This window comes from Maylandia zebra, linkage group LG14 (assembly GCF_041146795.1).
Source record: "Maylandia zebra isolate NMK-2024a linkage group LG14, Mzebra_GT3a, whole genome shotgun sequence".
Classification (NCBI taxonomy): Eukaryota; Metazoa; Chordata; class Actinopteri; order Cichliformes; family Cichlidae; genus Maylandia; species Maylandia zebra.
The window spans coordinates 31,610,222-31,630,294 of NC_135180.1; the positions used below are offsets into that span (position 1 = coordinate 31,610,222).

The following is a 20,073-nucleotide window of genomic DNA, read 5'->3' on the forward strand; positions in this document are numbered from 1 at the left end:
ATCTGTATAAATATAGAAATATTGGGAAAAGCAGCGTCATAACAAGCCAGTGAAATTGAAATTTGTACCCACTGTAGCCCAGAATGTGTGTCCCCAGTGCCTGTGTAAATTACAATTTCATTTTCACTACTGTTAAACGATTTGGTTTTATTTGGGGAGAAAAAAAATTTCCCTGCAGAGCAAACAAACAAATGTTAGTCACACACATACACGGCAGCTCAGTAAATCATGTGCTTTTATTACCAGTGCATATTCATAGAGAAAACAAGACTGGGTCGGATAAAATGCTTTAGACACATCTCAAAAAGATGAGCATGTCTTCGCTCCTGTTTGGCAATGAGTCGAGGTGCATGAAAACCACAGCTTCCTAGCTGACTTAACTGGTAGACTTTGAGTCATATCCTGCAGCTCAGAAAAGCGCCACACTGAAAGGTTATGGAAGTGTCTGGGTGTTGAGCATAGTACTGTGATTAATTAAGTCAGACTTGCACCCGGTCTTTCTTCTGTCGTGGCACCGTGTTTTTGTTTGACATTACATAGAATGAACAAATGAGTCCTTCATTTAGAGTCATGGCATGATGGAAGCCAGGCAGAGACTCAGATTTGACAGAAAGCTTAGAACAGTATCACAAATAGTGTACTCTTAAGCGTGAATGTGCTTGCTAGTCAATGTCCTCTCATAAACGGTCATTTCTGGTAATACATCTGTAACAGTTTCTAATATGAAAACCACAAAGCAACAAACACAATAAAACAGAATTCATCTTCCGTCCCAATAGCTATGACCTTGGATTCAGATTAAATTTGCACAAATTAACAGTTTTCTCGCAAAGCTCCCAATGTGCCTGTTCCACTATTATGTCTATGAGTTTATGAATTAAAAAAAAAACAAACAAAAAAAAACAACTATTTAATATTCTTCCACTGATATTGTGAAATTTGGATGGATTTCCTGAGATATCTGTATTATTTCTATCCAGGTGGTAGCACTTGAATAAAAGCTATTGAATTGTTAAAGGCAAGCCAGTGCTTCTATGAACCCAAAATCCTAAACACAGAAACCTAAATACTGATATACTTTGTTGTTATTGTAAATAAAAACCAGATAGGGTTGTAGCTTTGGAAAAGAGCTGCCCAAGTGCACAAACACTGATCTACATTTCCCAGATGCGGGTGGATACTGAATTCTGCTTTAAGGGGTTAATTTGGGGAAAGGGAGAAAGTGTGAAGCTTGAAAGAAAGAAAAAATATTTAGAAAAATAATTTGCAAATGCTGAGCTAGTATAAAATAAAATAAATTAGCATTTTACATTGTTTTCCCCCTTCAAGATAACAGATAATAACAAAAACGATCATTGTGCTGCTTGCAATAGCAATAAATATGACGATTCTTCATTTAAGCATGTGCTGGGTATGTTTGAAAGCACACTCTTTAACAGCTGCCATACACATGTTTAAAATCCGGGAATCCTTGACTCCTGTGATCTGGACTGCCACAAGGCTGAGTGTTTCCAAAAAAAAAAAAAAAAAGAAAAAGAAAAATCATAGCACATACATAGGGAGTGATCTAATATACACAATATACATTCATGTATATACAGTACATACAGCAAATCAATGCACAGATGGTGGTGACACTTATGTGAGATGTCAGTAAATGAGAAGTTTTACATTTCATTGCTGGAGAAGCATAGCGCTGTTTATTTCACTGTAAGCATTAACTAGTTCATGAGAAAGCAACTAATGGGTGCACTGTGTTGTTGTCTAGGTATCAAGATAAAGTAAAGTTTCATGCATCTGGACGAGTTATGGCTGATTAAATAGTTCCAACTATCTCCTACCTTGTCAGCTCTCACAGAAAGTGTTGTTTAAGAATACCATCCACGTCAGTATTTGCAGATTTTCAAAAACCAGTCCATAGCTTCAAGTCATCGCTTGTTCCGAGTTACGCTACGTCACTCAATTTTAAAGTTAACCGTCAGTTCCACAGACAGGATAAAACATGGACGTAGTTTCCAGGTAAGCAAAAAGGAAGCCAGTGCAAGCAGCAGCTTAAAGGCCATCAGAATGCAATAGATGTAATTGCAAAAAGACTTTGACCCTATAGATGTTTATGGGAAAATGGCTTTCTGTCTTGACCTCTGTAAACCCTTCCCTCGTGACTTAGTCACTCATTTTGGGGCACACTGAATAAAAAATTAAGTCTACTTTGTAAATCTTGGTCATACAATGTTTTAAAAAGGATCATTATCTGTTGATTAATGTGCTATGATTATCCCAATCATTGGCTAACCACTTGTAAGTCATTAGCCAATAAGCAAGCAGTTTCAGATTTAAACCCACCCCTCCTCATCACATCTGGTATTTTGAAATGAGATGGATGATGTCAGCGACGTCCACCTTTTATGCTGTCTATGGTCAATTCACATCATAAAGGTAAGGTGAGGCGACACACAAAAGGCTGTACTGGAAAAATCATTGCACCTTGTGGAATACATTGGTTGTGTCGTCAGTGCTTGCGGTGTTGAAGATGGCTATCTCGGGTATCTACTGTAGGTAACGGTAGACCTTGAAGCAGTGGTTCCCAGAGTCTGCCACCGCCACGTGGCCATCAGATGTGAGAGCCAAGCCCTGGGGGCCATAAAGCGGGTCCGCTGATGTGTTGATATAGGAGAGGAAAGACCCTGAGCTGTCAAACACCTGGATGGGTATGGAGAATTGAAGGACAGATTAGATGAGTGACTACTGCAAGTGTAACGCAGTTCCAGTTATTCATTTCCGCAAACTAACCTGGATCCGACTGTTTCCCCAATCAGCAACAATGATATTTCCATTGGCATCCACAGCCACACCCGTTGGAGCATTAAACTGGCCGTTCCCCTCTCCGTGTGAGCCAAATTTAAACAAGAACTCCCCATCTGCATTGTACACCTGTCAGGTAAGATTAAGCATAAAAGAAAATGGGTGAATGATGCTGACAAGTAAAGAAAAATGCCAGTCACATCCTCACAGCATGAGAAGTACAGCAGTGTTTGGTTTGGTTTGAGTCTGCCTGCCTTTTCTTGTTCTGTTGAAACTGATTGATTTTAAAATCGGTCCAAGTGCATGGCTGAAAACAATGGGGGGGAACAGGTATGCAGCCTTTATCAGAATGCTAAGCACTATTTTAAGATTTAAAAAACCTGCAAAATAAAGAGGCTATCGGAGAGGGTTGCTTCAGTTTTGGTATCTTAAAGTGACTTCAGTCCTATTGTAGGAAGAGAGTTTAGCTAACATCGCTGACTTTGTTAAACCTGAATTAAGAGAAAATCTGGGTTTTAGGCTCCAGAAAGAGAGTTGACTTGAACTCTGAGCTTAACAACAACCAGTGGTTAAAAAGACTTTTTCATTCATTCCCTTGTCAACCGTTAAGGATGGAGACAGCGATTACAACTCAGACTTTTAATCAGCTCACACTAAAATCTATAGTCTCCATCTTTCTGTCTCTCACACTCTAGACAGTAATGCAGCTGTCAGACTGTCAGCCATTTTCCCCACACTGTAATTGGTCACACTGTGAAAAATGTCTGTCACAGTTGGATCTTCTAGAGGATGTGAACATTTGAGTGAAGGAGTGAAGATGAGGCTGAAATGATTTTCTTTAGGCCTTTGAGTCATGAGTTTTTAAATGCAGCTACAGACAGCCTGTGTCCTGAGCGTTTCATGTTCAGCAATGTGTTCACAGATTGCGTTTCAGTCATTAAATGCTGTCAAAGGCACAGTGTCTGAAATTCATATGCTCTGTAACAGATCAGCAAACTGTGTCCATGTTGGAGTCCACTTGCACGGCGGGACGGATCCAAAATGGATAAGGATCAGACCCAAACTCAGTTTGGCACCAGTCATTTCCCAGCTCATCCATCTGAATCAGTTCAACAGCTTAATTTCTTCTGATTATAATCTGCATTCTTTATTTAAAACACCTCATCCTAATATAATGTTTTTAAAAGCCATTTAAATTTAAACTTGTTTGCAATTACAAAAAAACCCAACAACAACTTTACATTCATTTCAATTATATTAGAAACTATTACTAAACTTTTACTATTAACAGCAACATCTAAACACCGTTGCTATGACTGTGAAAAAGCCATCATCTATCAGTGCAGGCTGAAATTAGATCAGATTATAAATGGTTAAACTGGGAACATTAAAGCAGAGTTTTTTTTTTCTGTAAATTTCATTAAACTTTTTTATTCAGTAATCTCAGAAATGATGAAACTCTCTGTATGAAAAAATTAAGCTTTTTACACTCCATTAGAAGATTCAGTTTTTACTAAATAATCATTCAGACAATGAATGGTCATCACCTGTAGGAAAAACAGCTTTTATTTAATTAATCGAAATGCCCTGAAGGCGGATCTGCCCTGTAGTCTGTTGCTATCTGGGTAATTAATATCACCGGTCCATAAGTAATCTGTCTGTTATCTTTTGTTTCTTTCACTTATATTTTACCCTTCTTGGGTTATGGCTGAATAATTAGATTTGAAAATCAAATTGAAAATCAGGATTACAGATTTATCTAGTGAAAATTCCAGTTGGGATAATGATGACCACAGTCTGCCTATGATGATGACAGAGCAGACCAACCTGATTAAAGTTACTCTTTCCTGCCTTCCATTTGAGATAAATACCATGGTCAGCACTGACGCATGTTCATATTTTTCAGTTTACTGGATTCAAATGGAGGCTTTGCTCTTTATTTACCCGTTGCCATGGTGAGTCCTGATACTGGAGCACTACCGATGATGGTTTTCTTTTTCTACTCATGTACACCCTTAATTCAGCTGCTCTGGAACCGAAAACTCAGACTTGCTGATCTCAGAGCTAATCAACTCAGGTTTATTGAACACACTTTCTGGAAGAAGTCCCAGGTTTTCAAACATAATGTTCGCACATACTTGCAACAAGCCATACCTTCACTGAATGGTTGTGGAAGTCTGTTACCACAATCTCATTTTTGTTATTTACAGCCACAAAGTGAGGACCTGAAAGCAGAGGAGACAGGGAGGGAACAGCAAAGATGAGTCATCCGTCCGTTTACAGTGTATGAGATGAAGCGGCATACTATTTCTGGACATCAAAAACAAGACACCAAGTGATCACAGAGAAACTCTCAGAGCTGAGACATGACAGGGCTGAAGCACCAACATGTAGAAAAAGAGAACAAAGATTCATTGTTTTAGCTCACAGTCACAGTGAATATATTACTTACTGAAAACAGGGCCAGATTTACTAATCTTTGTATCCAGTGCAATGTTTGCACCACTTTTCTCTAAAAGAAAAGAAAAGTTATAAGTGAGAAATGAAAGTGAACGAACGGGTGAGTTCAACTTAAATATTGCTGTACAACTGGAGCGGCATCAATGAGGGATTCCAGCAAAGCATGCAAATTAGTCCCCCCCCACATCTGAACAACAGGGAAGGACGATCGTCAAAACTTGGCATGCAGTAGTGTACATCATGAACTGCGGACTCCAGCTGTGCTATGATGACAGGGTGTATAATTTATCATTTATAATTAGGACAATCAGTGCAACAACCAAAACATTAACTGTGTGTTAATGTCTCTAATTAAGCAAGTAGCTATACATGCACTCATTAGTTAAAACAAATGAAGGGTGCATAGAGACATGCTGATCACTAGCACTGTTCAAATCAACTTTCCTGTGAAGAAACAGAAATCAATTTTGTAAATCTGGCCCAACCACATGCCCTGATACATGAAACTTCATCTCTGTCATTTTCCGTAAGACACATTGTTAATAAAATGATCATATATATATATATATATATATATATATAAAAATATCCCATTTATTGATTTAACATCACTCAGTACCTGCAAAGTGTCTGTCTGATGTTCCTCTGGCGCCAAACTTTGTCACCAACTTCCCATTTGATTGGAAGATGAAGACACAGCAGGCCTTATTATCAACCGTGATAATGTGTCCATTCTTGTCCACAGCCACACCTTTGGGGCCCATTAATCTTCCAGCACCAATCTTATTCTGTTACAAACAAAGTTTTGTTTTAAAATCTAGTTTCACTTTATAATCGTGCGGTTTAAAAACAAAAAACATTTCTTTTACTGACTGGAATGCCAACCTTGAACTTGCCATCCGAGGAGAAGATGCTAATCCATCTGTTGTCATAGTCAGCTACAATTATGTCCCCGTTCATGTCTACTGTGACTCCTGTGGGGCGCTGCAGCTGGCCTGGTGAACGACCTCTTACCCCAAACCTCATCTTAAACTGGCCGTCGTTAGAGAAAACCTATAAAAAAAGAAAATTAATTATTAAACACTTCAAAAAATGAATTCTTTGAAGCTAAATAGGTTAGCCACTGACCTGTATGCACTGGTTGTTGCTATCTGCTACCACAATCCGACCATTACTGGAGGCCGAGATGCCTTGAAGATTGGTGAATTCTCCTTTATCTCTCCCTCTTGTTCCTGTCAAATCAACAAAACATCACCATGTTTTTAACACTAAGAAAATATTAAAACTTTTAAGGATAAGTCACCATTTTGTGCCATTAAAAGTAAATTAAAAGCACTAAAAGCATAAAAATATGCATGGATGGAAGATTGTAAGAACAGTCAACAGTACGATTAATATCCAAAATAACGCTTTTTCACTCACCAACTCTATATATCAGCTCGTCCTCTATTGGATTTTCCTTTTTCTTGGTGGTGCTATACATGCTGGAAGGCCTGCGCACGGCCTTCTGGCGAACATGACCTCCTCCTCCGCTTGGGGACTTCACTCGTCTCTTCACATCGTCTGGCGACTGCAGGACATCTGACGGTTTGACAGCACGCAAACGGAAAGGACTCCCCCTCACAGGCTGTTCATATAGCAGCAAAGAAAAGGTGAATTCTCCCTCAGAGCGGAGGGTGTATCCAACCTCGTAGGTGCCGTTTTTGTTGTCCACCACCTCAGCTTCAGTACACACCCCATCCGCAGAGATAATCTCTGCCCTAAGAACCGCGTTACCAGTCTTCACCAATTCTCCATCTTTGTCTTTAGTGGTGACTGTGATAGTGGTGTGTTGGCCAACTAGTGCGTGTCGCAGACCTTCACCGGTGGCAACGCTGGTATGGCCTACAGCCCCCGTTGTGATCAGGACTCCTAGATTCTGAATGGAGCGCCTCAATCCATCCGTCTCCACCTGGCATTCCAGATGTCCGTTTTCATGAGGATGCTCGGGAAAGCTGTGTCTTGCCAGAGCACTCACCCTCTCACCCATTTGTTTTTGGACCAGAAGGACTTCAGTGGCGCTCCCATGGCTCAGTGCATGCTCTGTGAAGTTACAGCTACTCTGAATGTTCTCTCTGCCCTGAAGCAAAGAGGTAAGCTGAGTTTGAAGCACCTAAGAAGATGGAGAAAGTCAGCAGAGCTATCATGATTTTTTTTTTTTTTAAATGCATCAAATTTAAAATGAATAAGATCGCTGACCTTCTGCTTGGTGCTGCAGATGTTTTCCACCTCAGTAATGAGAGCAGTCTTGCGTTGGTGTAGGGCCTTCTCCAGCTCATCAAAAGTATTACTGATTTCTGTCACAGAGTCATTTTTCCTTTCTGTAAGTTGCTTGGAGATCTCATTCACAAGGTCAATGGCAGCTGTCAACTGAGGTAGTCTGCCAGAGCAAAAAACAAACGCAGATTACAGCTCTTTATACTTTTACACATCCAATTTTACTAATGTCTTCCAAAAGCAATCGCATAATAGATTATGTGTTAAAGCAGTGAAAAATCTTACCTGTTGCGAACAGTGTCCAGCTGACCTTTAAGGGCTGACTTATGCTGTTCGAGCACATCCCTTAGAGGCACCGTCACATGTTCCCTGTGTTCTCCTTCTGTACACTCCAGACACATGGCTGTTTCACATGACTCGCAGTAAAACTCCATCACCTGCAGATGGTGCAGTTGAGGCAAGTAAAGTCACATTTCTGAGGTCAAGGTTGCTCAGAAGTTCAAATGTATATATACAGAAGGCATTTCTTTTTAATCCAATAACAGTCGGCAGCCTGGTCATGAACATGCAGATGAGGTATGACAGCTCTGACCTATTTTTCATCAGCATTTTTTTATTTTTTAAAGCTTACCTTGCCCTCGTGATTAGGGCAAGAAAGGGGCTGACAGGTTGTAGCTGCGTTGGCTGACTCAAGAACATTGCCCGCCTCAGGCTGGCTGCACTCTGGGTCTCGTTGTAACACCTCCATTAGGTTTGTGATGAAGAAGTTGTTCTGCAGGGCTGCCACACCCTTCTCTGGCAAGATAGAAGTCTGTCTGCACACTGGGCAGGATAGTGTCAAAGACTGGGGAGGGATGTAGTTCTGTAGACATCTACAATCAGATAAGATGTTAAAGAAATCAGTTAATAAAGCTGCAGTCAAGCACCAATTTCAGGGTGAGACCTGATTAGAAGACTGGACAATGTGATTTGAGTGGTTACTAAGCACAACGATGTAAAAACAGTACTACTGTAGCAACACAGCTGTGGAAATCAGTATTTGCTATTACCAAAGCTGTGCCCTAAAAAAAGGCTGTGTGCTTTTCTTGTGACCAAGCTTAGAGTAGCTGGTGACTTACGTCATGCAGAAACCATGATGATGACAGAATAGCTCGCTTAAGCGAGGAGCTGTGATACCAAATTTAGAAATTGCTAAAAAAGACATTAAAGTACACTAAAATCTAGCACGCTGCATCCTATAATAGCCAAACGCTGACTCATCTTTTTTATTTTGCTTCTAAATGTTTTATGTCTGCTTATCTCTTTACTGTCACTTTGATCTCCTGGTGTCGATCACCTTGTAAAGCTAAGTGATTCATGGCTTACTTCTCACAGAAGGTGTGCAGGCAGGGTAGCACCTTTGGGTTGTGATAATGGTCCAAACAGATGCTGCAGACCAGGAACTGCTTGTCTATCTGCCTCACCACAGGGCTGGTGCTGCCAGTCTCACGCTTCGCCATAATGACAGACATTCAAAGGGGACACTGGGAACACTTAACCTGTGCAAACAAGGTGAAAGAAAGAGAAGAAAGGTCAAGAAAGCCTCGAGGAAACAGTCAGGCAGGGTGAACAGGGTGTAGTTGCTTGAGCAAAGGAAGAAATGACTCAGTCCCGCTAACACAATAAAACCTCATCTAAATCCTGTATCCGCGAGCAATTTATGGTCTCGCTTATCAAACTATGTCAAGTAGTATGAGTTCCCTCACCAGAGGTTGTTTAACTTTATAAGTGAAACCCCCAATTGAGTTCACACAGTGGAAAGAAACATATACATGTGATTAAAACTGCAGGGTAGAACTCTTAGTGGAGACAATTATGCTGTCAGCAATAGTGTTAGAAGTTATACACAGTATAAGCCAATCAAAACATGATACTAATACTGATGTTTTACTCTTGGTGATATTTTTCGGTGTACTGTGTCACTTTTATTATTTAATATGACTCCTAGATGAGTAGATGCCTGCTGGCTTGCAGTTCAGATGGCAGAGTTGCTGTTACATGAAATTATACCACTGGGTCAAGCAGGGATTAACTTAGCATGCCAATGTTGTGCCGTACATCTGTCATAGTGTACATAAGCACATAAAGGATTACATGGAGTCCAAAAACACAGACAAACTGGTCAATAAACACCGCTTACAAAAGTGAGTGACTCATATGATAATAAAATTCCAGCAGGAGGATTGGTGTGTTTTGTCATTTGGTTTGGCTAACACTGTAAAGAGCCCTATTGTTTTCAGTTTTTTCCTCTATAGTTTCTGTCCTACAAAACACCTTCAGTCAGGTAACTCACACTCTAGGCTCCTTATAATTTTCTGTAATGCACCATCCGCTAATAACCTTGACACTGCATTGCACGTCTTGAATTAAAGCTCAAAAAATTCATTACAAATTAACTGAATTTATCCCCTGACAAAGACAGTTCCGTGACGACTGCTGAGATGTCAAATTACATGGGAAAAGAACTCCAAGGCAATTAATTTATTTTCTTTTGCTTTTTCTTTCAATTTTCTTTGTAACACTAGCAAGATATGTTCTTGTTATGTAGGATCATGAACAGTTAGGATACCCAATAGCTTCATTAATGCCCAAGAAAGCTTAAAACAGCTATCTGATACGTATATGAGAAGGTTAATTGCTATGGTGCTATTAATCAAAGTGAACCTTTGAGCCGGGGAAACCTGACAGTTGACCTTGAGCCGTCATTTTAAACCTGATTACAGATCAAAATATGTAAATGAATGTAGCACACCATCACTGATGCAAGATGTCATATTCTGAGTAACTGACAATGTATAACATTTTTTAAAATTCTTGATCATGTTTATGAGCGTAAAAACATCCTGCTCATTGCAGTTTAAAACAATGCACACAGACCGGACAAAAGAAGGATTCACTCTATTTGAGCTTACTATCAGTTTCCTTGTTGCGTCACTATAACATGTCTCACCAAACAAAACTGTCTTTCAGCTGATGCCTTAAAAATATAACTAGGCCCCTTTTCTTTGAGAGCAACAAGAGGAAAGAGGAAGCTTTGAAATGCCACTCCCCAAATTCCTTCTAGTTCCTTCCCTTGACTCTTAGCAGGCTGAGTTCAGGAACCACCTGTCTCTCTGTCTGAGGGGAGATGGGGAAAAATTCACGGTGAGCTGGGCTCTCTGCCTCACATGAGCAAGCAGGCCTCGGCGGCAGCTGTCCCTTTTTGCAACACAGAGCAGCGAGCAATAACAATGGCATTTCAGCTCTGCTCACAGCTCAGCGCCCCACATCTCTTCCCCTCCCTCATTCTCCCTGTTTTTTTATTATCCTGTCATTTTTCTCTTTCTCTCTCGGCCACATAAATGCACTCATGACATCAGTATGCCTGAGCCCAGCCACAGACAGATGGGAATTTTCTCAAGCACGCAGACTCTATTGTTGTTTCTTCCCAAGTGATCAGAAGGCCTACTGACTAAGGAGGTCTGCCAAGCCCATTCACAATAAGCCCTTCCCAAAAAACTCTATGCCTCCCCTTCCCTTGTCTCCCCTAAAAAGCCCTCCCCTCCTTGGGCTGTCCTCCCTTTACATAGACTCTGAATTGCAGCAGCTGAACGGTGACATCAGGAGGAAGTATGATGAGCCAAGACCTCTAGGCTCCTCCCTTCTCGACAGACTGGCCACTGTCTTTAGGATTGCAACAGTCTCCCCCACCTTCCCTTCTCCCTGCCTGTCTGTCTGTTCTTCAAGCAGCCCTCCTCGGCTCAGTTACTCCCACTCGCCTCACCACAGACAGATCTTTCATTAAAAACCTTCTTTCCCTGTGTGAATTTAGAGAATACCTAATGTACAACATAAATAGTAATATATTTAATTAAACACAGACTAAAGACTTCAATCTGCAGTTTACTCTAATGTTTGAGGAAGCATGTGATTAAACAGCAATCACAAGGCTTTGTCATGAAAAGTGCACAGTCAGCGCTTCATACAGATGAGGTCAATAGTCCCTTTCCTCTCTTTTTACTGCAGAAAATCACGGCGCGAATGTTTGCAAAGTCAGCCGTTTCACTGCAAAACGTCACTTGCCACTCTCACCCTGCATTACTGTTAAGTGCCTTAATCTCCTCCTGCAGGGTCAGGTCCTGTCTGCCATCTGGATTACTGTCTCACAGATTCAGATGACACCATCATGCCCAGTCACTTCAAATTCGCTTTGAAGAAAATGCTTCATGTCCACATAAAAGAATGAAGGCTAGTCACTAGCTGTCCGAAGATGATACAGCTGTATTCCATGCTTGAAGCAAGTGTGTATGCTCAAAACCTTTCTCTTGAAAACAGACACATGTAATATGAATGATTTAATTGGATTTTAGCAACAGGAGCTCGCCTTCAGAGAAAACATTGCCCTCAGCTTAACCTGCTTAGATTTCAATCGGTTGCGCAGGTAAGGGTTTCTCTCCTCTCACTGCTCCACCGATTGAAGTGCTACTTTTTATATCTGTAGATGCTTTTAAAAAAATAAAAAAAATAAATCACTATGGTTATGCTGTCCTCTATAATGGAAACAACAACAACAACAAAAAATAATTACACATGCTTCCTAATCCAGGGCTTTTTGCTCCTCGATAAATTGGAATAAATAGGAAAGAGCAATTTCAACTTTTTTTGAGACGGAAAATTCCAGTTATAGAGGAAAATATAATGTTATTCTGAATACATGACTAATTCTTTGACCCACAGTTATGTGACCAACTATTATTACATTTAATGCAAAATGTCATCTCTTGGTTATAGTCAATGAGACAGAGAGCGAGTTAAAGTCTTTAAAAATAATAACTCAAAATAAGCCCCTAAAGTTATTAAACTTGACTTGTCTAATTTCAGTTAATGGTTATAAATCAGCTTGCTTCCAGGATAAAACTATCAGTGTCAGCATGTCAACATGTGATTTTCAAGTACAGAGCGGCCCTGTGGTGAAGTGATTAGCACCGTTACCTCCCAACAGCAGAAAATTCTTGTTTCAAACATGCCCGAGGCCTTTCTCTGTTGAGTCTGCATGTTCCACGTGTGCTTACAAGCATTTCCTCAAGGTACTCCATTAAGTTAAATCATGATTCCAAATGAATAGTGAGCTATTGCCTTGTGGTAGACTGGTGACGTACTCAGGGTGTACCCCTGCCTCTCACCTGGTTACAGCTGGATGTGCTCCAGCCTTCGTGCAACACCGAATAAGACTTTTGATTAAAGAAATGAACGGACCATAAAGTCGGTCATTCATTACAAACAGGCTGAAATTTATTCATTTAACTGTTGTTAACTTAGAAAAAGTATTTGGTGGAGAAGTTTCATTCAAATATCTCTGGACTATGCAGACTAAGAGAGACACAGTTAAACAAAAAAACTCTTTTATACAGGAGATGATAAGCTAATGAATTTGGCCCAATAAAACGGAACTGTCACATGACCAAATGCTTGGACTGGGTATGCTAACCATACTGTACCTTGGTACAGCCCCTCACCTCTCCAACCGATCAATCGATTATTCTGATTGGCTGCCCGTCCCAAACAGAAGGTTTAGACAGCGGATGGGTGGGGCTATTGTACTCAGTCTCAGCTGCGTGTCTGAGATGACCGCATAGAAATATCTGGCACCACTAACATCATAATGAGCCAAGTAGAAGAAAACCTTTCTGAACTTCTGAGCATTTAGAGCAGCCTGGAGCTTTTGGGCGATTTCTATTTCTTATACATAAATAATATTTGAAGTTTTGGCCATATTTAATATGACCATGCACCATTTTAACAGTATATGTAGGACAGAGAATATAAGAGCAAATAAGAGCATAGATCCCATTAATGATACTTTCATGATAAATAAAATGAAAGACTGATGTTCAAGTCAAATTTTTACTTCAATCGACATAATGAGAAATCAGAAACTGGCCCTTTAAGAAGGCTGTAATTTACAGATTGTTAATACCATTCCTTAACAGTGACTATTCAGGATTCCAGGATGTTTGTGCTTCAGTGGCCATATAAAGTATTTGCCTCTTCCCTTCCTCTTTCCTTATTTGAGTAACAGACAAGTATCTTTTTCTCCAATGGTATCCAATATTTCAAATCTATTTTAAGCATTACTATCTTAGCCAGCTCAGTATTATTGAACTACAATTGCATACAGCATCTCTTGGAAAACGGACTTTGTATCCGTGTTACCATCTTGTGATATCACTTTTAAGAGACACAGCAGAGAGGAGTCTTCAGCAGTTGTTTATGTACTAGACCAGCATACACTGGTGAAAGCCTCACTGACCTGAAGAGAGAAGTGTTGTCCCTCAGTGATGTGCTCTCCAGATTGTGTTTAAATATAGACTGTAGTTTATGTTTTCTGCTACATCTGTTGTGTCCTTCCTCATGTGCCAACACACAGTAATTGTTCACAGGCTGAGCAGAATTACCCGAAATGTAATTTTGAATAAACCCAACACGCTGTTGAAAGATTTTTCTGGGTTATGAGGAACAAGGTAGACTGTTACAAAGGAATATCTGTACGCTTGACTCAGATATAAAGAGAGAAAAGACAAGTAAGAGTAGAAGTGAGAAAAGCATATGCTCCAGAGACACAGCATAAATTACATAATCACAAAGCATCTGAACTATTGTCTACATCACAGCGAATGTCTCATTGTTTGTAACTTTGTTCAGAAGACATTTGTGATCATTGTCTCAATTTGTAGCACTTTCAGGTGAACACAGGTCAAGAATAACTATTCACAGTTATATCTGCACTAGGAATAACAATGTGGAGCAGTTACACTCTTTACAATGCCAAAGTTAATGTGGACCTAAGAATGAGACATTCAGGCAGCTGGATCTAAGCACAGGGTCTGTTTTATATGTTTTTAGGGACAGAAAAGATGCCGGCTCCGTGATGACTCATCAATCATTATTCACACAAACTTCTTAAGACTAATACACCCACCACCACCACCACCACCACCCCACCCCCCTTACACTCCATCAGATGAAGAAATCTGTCTCGATGCATCAATCTCTGACAGAACAGTCACAGCATGGAACGCTGGGCTTTACATAAAAGAAAAACAGTGTCTGTATATTATATGTAAGGCTATTGAGAATGATACACTCAGCATAAGAGCGGGGACACATTTGCATGCCTAATAATGGCCTAGCATAGACACTTACTGATTGCAATTAGACACTGAACTACTAAAAACTAACACTGTGGCAGTTTTTCATCATTTTGTTTTGTGTTTAGATTGATAAGATCTGACAACAGCAGATTTTTGTCTCGCCTTGTGAGCCCACACTCCTAAACATTGTCAGAAGACAATGCGGCACGCAGGGCAGCCTGTCTGCAGGCACAACACGCACTGCAGATTTAACAAAAGGTAGATCGGCGCACAAGCGGTGCCTGCAATGCTTATTCACCTGCAGTAAGAGGACTGAGATGTCTCATACTATGACTCAGTAGTTCAAATACGGTCTCATACACGCTGTACTTTGCAGATACACAGACACTGTGAAGCATTAGTGGGGTTACTCTTTGTTAAGAAAATGTAGTTCGTGTTCAGGATATTTAAGAAACTGAATGTGGTTTCGGCTTGGCAGTTTGCCGAGCGGCACAAATGTTGGTTTGATAAAATGAACAGTACCAGTGCTCAGCTGCTATGTTATTATAATAGGTAAAGAAAAAAAACTGTGACTTTATTGTGCTATATTTACTTTTATTGACTTAACCATTTTGTGCTGTCACATGTTTTACAGCGTGAATGCCTCAGTCTGTAATCTATAAATTTCGTTCATCTCTGAACTTTGCACTGTTGTTCAATAAAAGAAACAACAGCACTTTAGTTCAGTAGCTGAAGGTTTACAGATGTCTACTGGTAAAGGTATTTTCCAGAAAATATTGATTATTTTTTTAGTTGAAATAAACCACTCTGCTGCTTCAGAAAGTCTCATCTAATATTTATTATCTATAGCGAGTAATCTTGATGTGACTGCATCCCTCTTGATGATGTCTTATGAAAGGCTGACGATGCCTCATAAACCACTAAACAAAAATAAAAATAATAAAAGTGCTCTTCAAAGGAGGACCGACTCAAACGTAAGCACAGAATTAGAGGATCCAATCACAAGCATTTTACCTTCTTTTGTTTTGTATGTAGTCTACCTCATCGTGGTTGTTGTATTGGTAGTTTGGTGGATGTGCCTTGTACTGGTTGATGGTCATCTGTAGCCTGTGTACTATCAGCATGCACCGGCTGTGATAAGTCATTATATTCTAATTTTAGATTGCCGTTTCAGGAACTGACCAGGGACACCAGCTGACAATTAGACTCAAGTCAAAACTCTGGCTCATCTACAGTCATTCTTCTGTTGATCAGTGAGCAATAATCTGATCCAATAAATGAATTAATAACACAAAATATGCACAATCATTTTCATGGAGATTAAACCTTCAAATATTTTGTCCTAAACTCCAAAATAAGTGCTTTCTAATTGCTTTCTAGAGCTATAAACCATAATTATAATTATTATAGTTATTACCTACAGTAATCTATTTATTCTGAATTGGGGTTTCAACAAACCTCATGATGACAACTAGGAAAGATTAGAAAGGGCGAACGATCCAACTTGTGTATTATATTAAATCAGGTTAATCATACACTGATTAGCAATTAACAGTGGAGCCAGATAAACTGATATTGCATTATATTAGATTAGATCGTTTCCATTTGATGTTGTTACACAAATTAGGAAAAATAAACCCAGGAGAACTGACTCACTGCCATGGGTCTCATTTAAATACTGATATAATAATATGGAAAGCAGGTCAATAAATCATTGAATATGAAACATCAAAAAAAAATCTAATTATCCTGCAATCTATCTTTTTATAATATATTTATCAAGTTCCCTATCCTCTCACTTGTGTTGGTGCACTGGGGGCTGATTTTGTTAGCAGGTAAGGGCTATAGCCTATAGCATATATGCTACATGTCTGCGTTTGATCGAATTAGTATTCAAAAGCTGTTGCTGTTTCTGGTCACTTCTAAGCTACAGTTTAATCTCTGTTGCTCAATATTTGCAGAGTAGTACTGTATAACCCACACAACGCCCTTGTTGGTCCCCTGGTTCTCTTGCACATGTTCCCTGTCCTGTATACCTTAAGAGCACAGATATAATTTGACTCTCTAAGCTCTGCTAACAATCTGCCCTCTGGCGCAGCATCCCGCACCGTCTGCACCCTCCCTGTGACCCAGTGCAAGCAGCCAACAGAGCAAAACCAGGCAAACATCTCTATCACCTGCACTCATTTTAAAAATTAAACTTTTGAGATACTTTTAGCCTAAAATGAGAAATATAAAACGAGCCTTTCAGAACAAAGACAATCAATACCAAAACCACTGGACCATCTGCTCACAGTCTAGGCCTGAAGACTAAAAAAAAAATGTCTTCAAAAATGATGCATTGCCTGCTGCTGTTGCTGCAGTACAGTGCAACACAAGGAGCCACAGAGTGGCACAAGAAAACAACATGTCGATTCACATGTGGCTCACAAAACTTCTCAGCAGCACACTCCATACATATTCAGATGAGAAAAACCAACGGAAGATCACTAATCCTCTAACAAACGAGCATGTATGCTTGGTTAAAAGAGCCCAGCCCTCAGACTGCAGCAGAGATGCCCACCTGCTACTGAGCCGGCAGCCAGCTAGGAGCTAAAATGGAGAAGTGTGTGGGCTGAAAGAGGAAGCAATGAAAAAAAAAAATGCTTTAAAAAAAATCAGAGCAATGGAGAATTTCTGTGCAACAGTTTGTCTTAAACGGTGCTGGAATTAATTGCGTTGACTTTAAGTTGGTTGATTGTTGCAATTTAAAAAAAGCACAAAAGAGGGGGACATCATGTTTTTTTGTTTGTTTTATTTAAAGTACAGCCCCCTCTGATATGATTTATCCGTGCACAGATGCTGCTGGGATGAAGTAATCAATTATTCATCTGCTTATAGCCCAGTCATTGTATCTCTGAGGACTCCGGATAACGGAACAAGCAGGATGAGAAAGCAGAAATTCGACACCATAAAAAAGAAGTGAATGGTTACATTGTACTCACGTAAATTCCCAACAGGAGTGTCAGCATTGCAGGCCGTAAAGAAAGCTTCCCATTGTCAGTGTCCCAAACCTCTCCAATACAGAATCCACAGACAGGGCGACAGAAAGGAAAGGGCAGGGTCTGTCTGGGAGAAGAAGGGGACAGTAAGGAAGAGGACAAGGGAAAGGAGGAGATTAGGGGAGTGGTTTATGCGCAGGATTGGTCAGAGGGCTAATGGGAGGAGTTAAAGAACCCAATAGCATATGGAGGAGGCAGGGGATATGCAAAAGACGTGGAAAATCTGGAGAACTGACTGAGGGATAAATCTGACTACTGCAAAGGGGTTTGGCTTCCTTGGGTACCACCCATTTCCTTTAAAAGCACAACGTTTATTTCTTTACCCTTTGAATTTTGGGGATGTAAACACAAAAACGATCAGAGTAAAACGAAAAAGCACAAAACTGACGGCAATATAGTGATTTAATTATATTACATTTCCCTAAACCTTCCTTCCAGAGACTTTTGTAAAAATCGCTAAACATGTAAAATGCTAATTATTATAAAGAGTATGTTGCTCGAAAGCTGACGAGGTTTTTTGTTTTGTTTTTGTTTGTTTTTTAGAGAATGGAAGGGGATAGGTGTGTTCATTTAATAATAGGAGTCCTGCTAGTTTTAGTAATACAGCACTCTAGAGGCCAGGTGGTGGTAGAGTATGGAATATGTAATGGGATATGCTGTGTGTTTTCACTTAGAAGAGGCTTTTGAGAACAAAGAAAGACTCTGGCTTTTTGCTAGTGAATTCAACAGCTTTCACTTTGGGGGATTATTTGAAATGAGAGTATGTGTTCATGCAGGTTGAGAATTTTGAATACAAAATGATGTCACTGTATAATAAAATGCTGAAGGCCATCAGTGTTAGGTGGCTGTTGTGTTGCAGGCTATAAGGAGTTTGTTGGGGGGTGGGGCTTGGGGGTGAGGGGCAAACAATTGTCTCTTGGTTTTATTCTGCAAGGTGGAGTTGCCATGGAGACTGCTTCCAGTTGAGTCAAGATGGCTGCAGCAGTCTGGCAGCAGCAGTGACTATAACAGATATACATAATGTAGGTCAGACTGACAACACTGACAGTGCTTTTCTCAACATGGTTTAAAATAGATAATTCAACAAAAAATAACACAACCCTAAAGTAATCTATTACAAACATTTAAATAAATAATCATTTATTTTCATTGAACTGATCTGTATTTTTATTTGTTTATGACTGACTTAGAGAAATCTAGGTCAATATTATGCCGTCAAATGATAAACAGCATGACTTCCCCTTTGAAGGGATGATGTAACAATGAAAACAACAATAACAAGGCAGCCAGCCATCACACAGCCATTACTGCACTAGAACTTTAAAGCAGGTTCAATGCATAATAAATAGAGATCTATCCGTGCATCCGCTCTTCACATCAGACGCTGTTTTTATGACCTTTTCACTGTTCAGCATAAGTTTAAATAGGGATTGTTTTTCATGAAAATGATGATGAAAATCATTTACAGTCAATGGCCGACTGAAGTCTAGAATCCATGAACATCACCAAATGCTGCATTTTCTCCCTTGAGAAGCCTTTAATGCAGCTGCCTTCAGTTGATGCTTGTTTGTGGGTCTGTCTGTTTTCAGTTTGTTATTTAACAACTGAAAAGCTCTGTTGTGTTGAGATCAGATGACTGACTTGCCTGATGAAGAATCTCTCATGCCTTTGCCTTGAGAAACTCTGGGGTCTTGCAAAATGATTTGCCCATTTGCCCTGGGAAGCACAGTCTGATCAGTTGTGGAGCATGTGGCTGAAAATGAGAATATAGCCATGTACACTTCAAAACTCATCCTGCTGCTTGTATCAGCAGGCACATCATCATTAAACACTAGTGACCCAATTAGGCAACCATACACGCCAATGCCATAACATTACATTTACTGTTTACTTGACAAGTAATGTGGAATTTTTTGGAATTTTGAGCCGTTTCTCTTTTTCTCTACACACTTTCCTTACTGTTCTGGTTCATGGTGATTCTGTCCAGAGATTTTTGCTCTTCAGAAATCTGCAGGCACTTTTGTTTTCTAAAGAAATCCAGTTTGGTCTTTTGTTCTTGTTGTAAATTCCCTGTTTTTGTATCTTTGAAGGCATCTAATGACAGACTTTGACAATAGTACGCCTACCTCAATGAGAGTTTTTTGACTAGCTTAGATGTTGGGAAAGGCTTTATTAGAAAAGGGAAAAATCTAGCTGACTACCATGTGCTTTCAGTCCTTTTGGTGAAAATGAGGGACTATTTTTGTTAAAAAAAAATGCTTAAATTCAAAAGCGGTTCAAGCTCACGCTTTAAATCAAGCTCTTTGATTTAAAATCTACAACTAGTGCTGTGAGAGGCGAAATTA

At 39.8% G+C, this 20,073-nt stretch overlaps 1 protein-coding gene across 3 annotated transcripts; it reads right to left on the reverse strand.

The window, feature by feature from the left end:
* Positions 1 to 218: 218 nt before the first annotated feature.
* On the reverse strand, positions 219 to 17,824 carry LOC101479268 (tripartite motif-containing protein 3). Of its 3 annotated transcripts, XM_004560587.3 has the most exons (13): positions 17,672 to 17,824; positions 8,884 to 9,056; positions 8,150 to 8,390; positions 7,804 to 7,955; positions 7,501 to 7,681; positions 6,685 to 7,414; positions 6,391 to 6,494; positions 6,148 to 6,315; positions 5,882 to 6,050; positions 5,255 to 5,314; positions 4,957 to 5,027; positions 2,791 to 2,931; positions 219 to 2,700 (listed from the first exon to the last, which is right to left on the reverse strand). In XM_004560587.3, exons 2-13 carry the CDS (start codon positions 9,027 to 9,029, stop codon positions 2,548 to 2,550), a joined length of 2,316 nt encoding a protein of 771 aa, XP_004560644.1. In that variant the 5' UTR covers positions 9,030 to 9,056; positions 17,672 to 17,824; the 3' UTR covers positions 219 to 2,547. The 3 variants fall into 3 exon arrangements, with proteins under 3 accessions (XP_004560644.1, XP_004560645.1, XP_076729477.1); XM_004560588.3 differs by lacking the exon at positions 5,255 to 5,314; XM_076873362.1 differs by lacking the exon at positions 17,672 to 17,824 and having other exon boundaries at positions 8,916 to 9,040.
* Between the last annotated feature and the right edge of the window lie 2,249 nt (positions 17,825 to 20,073).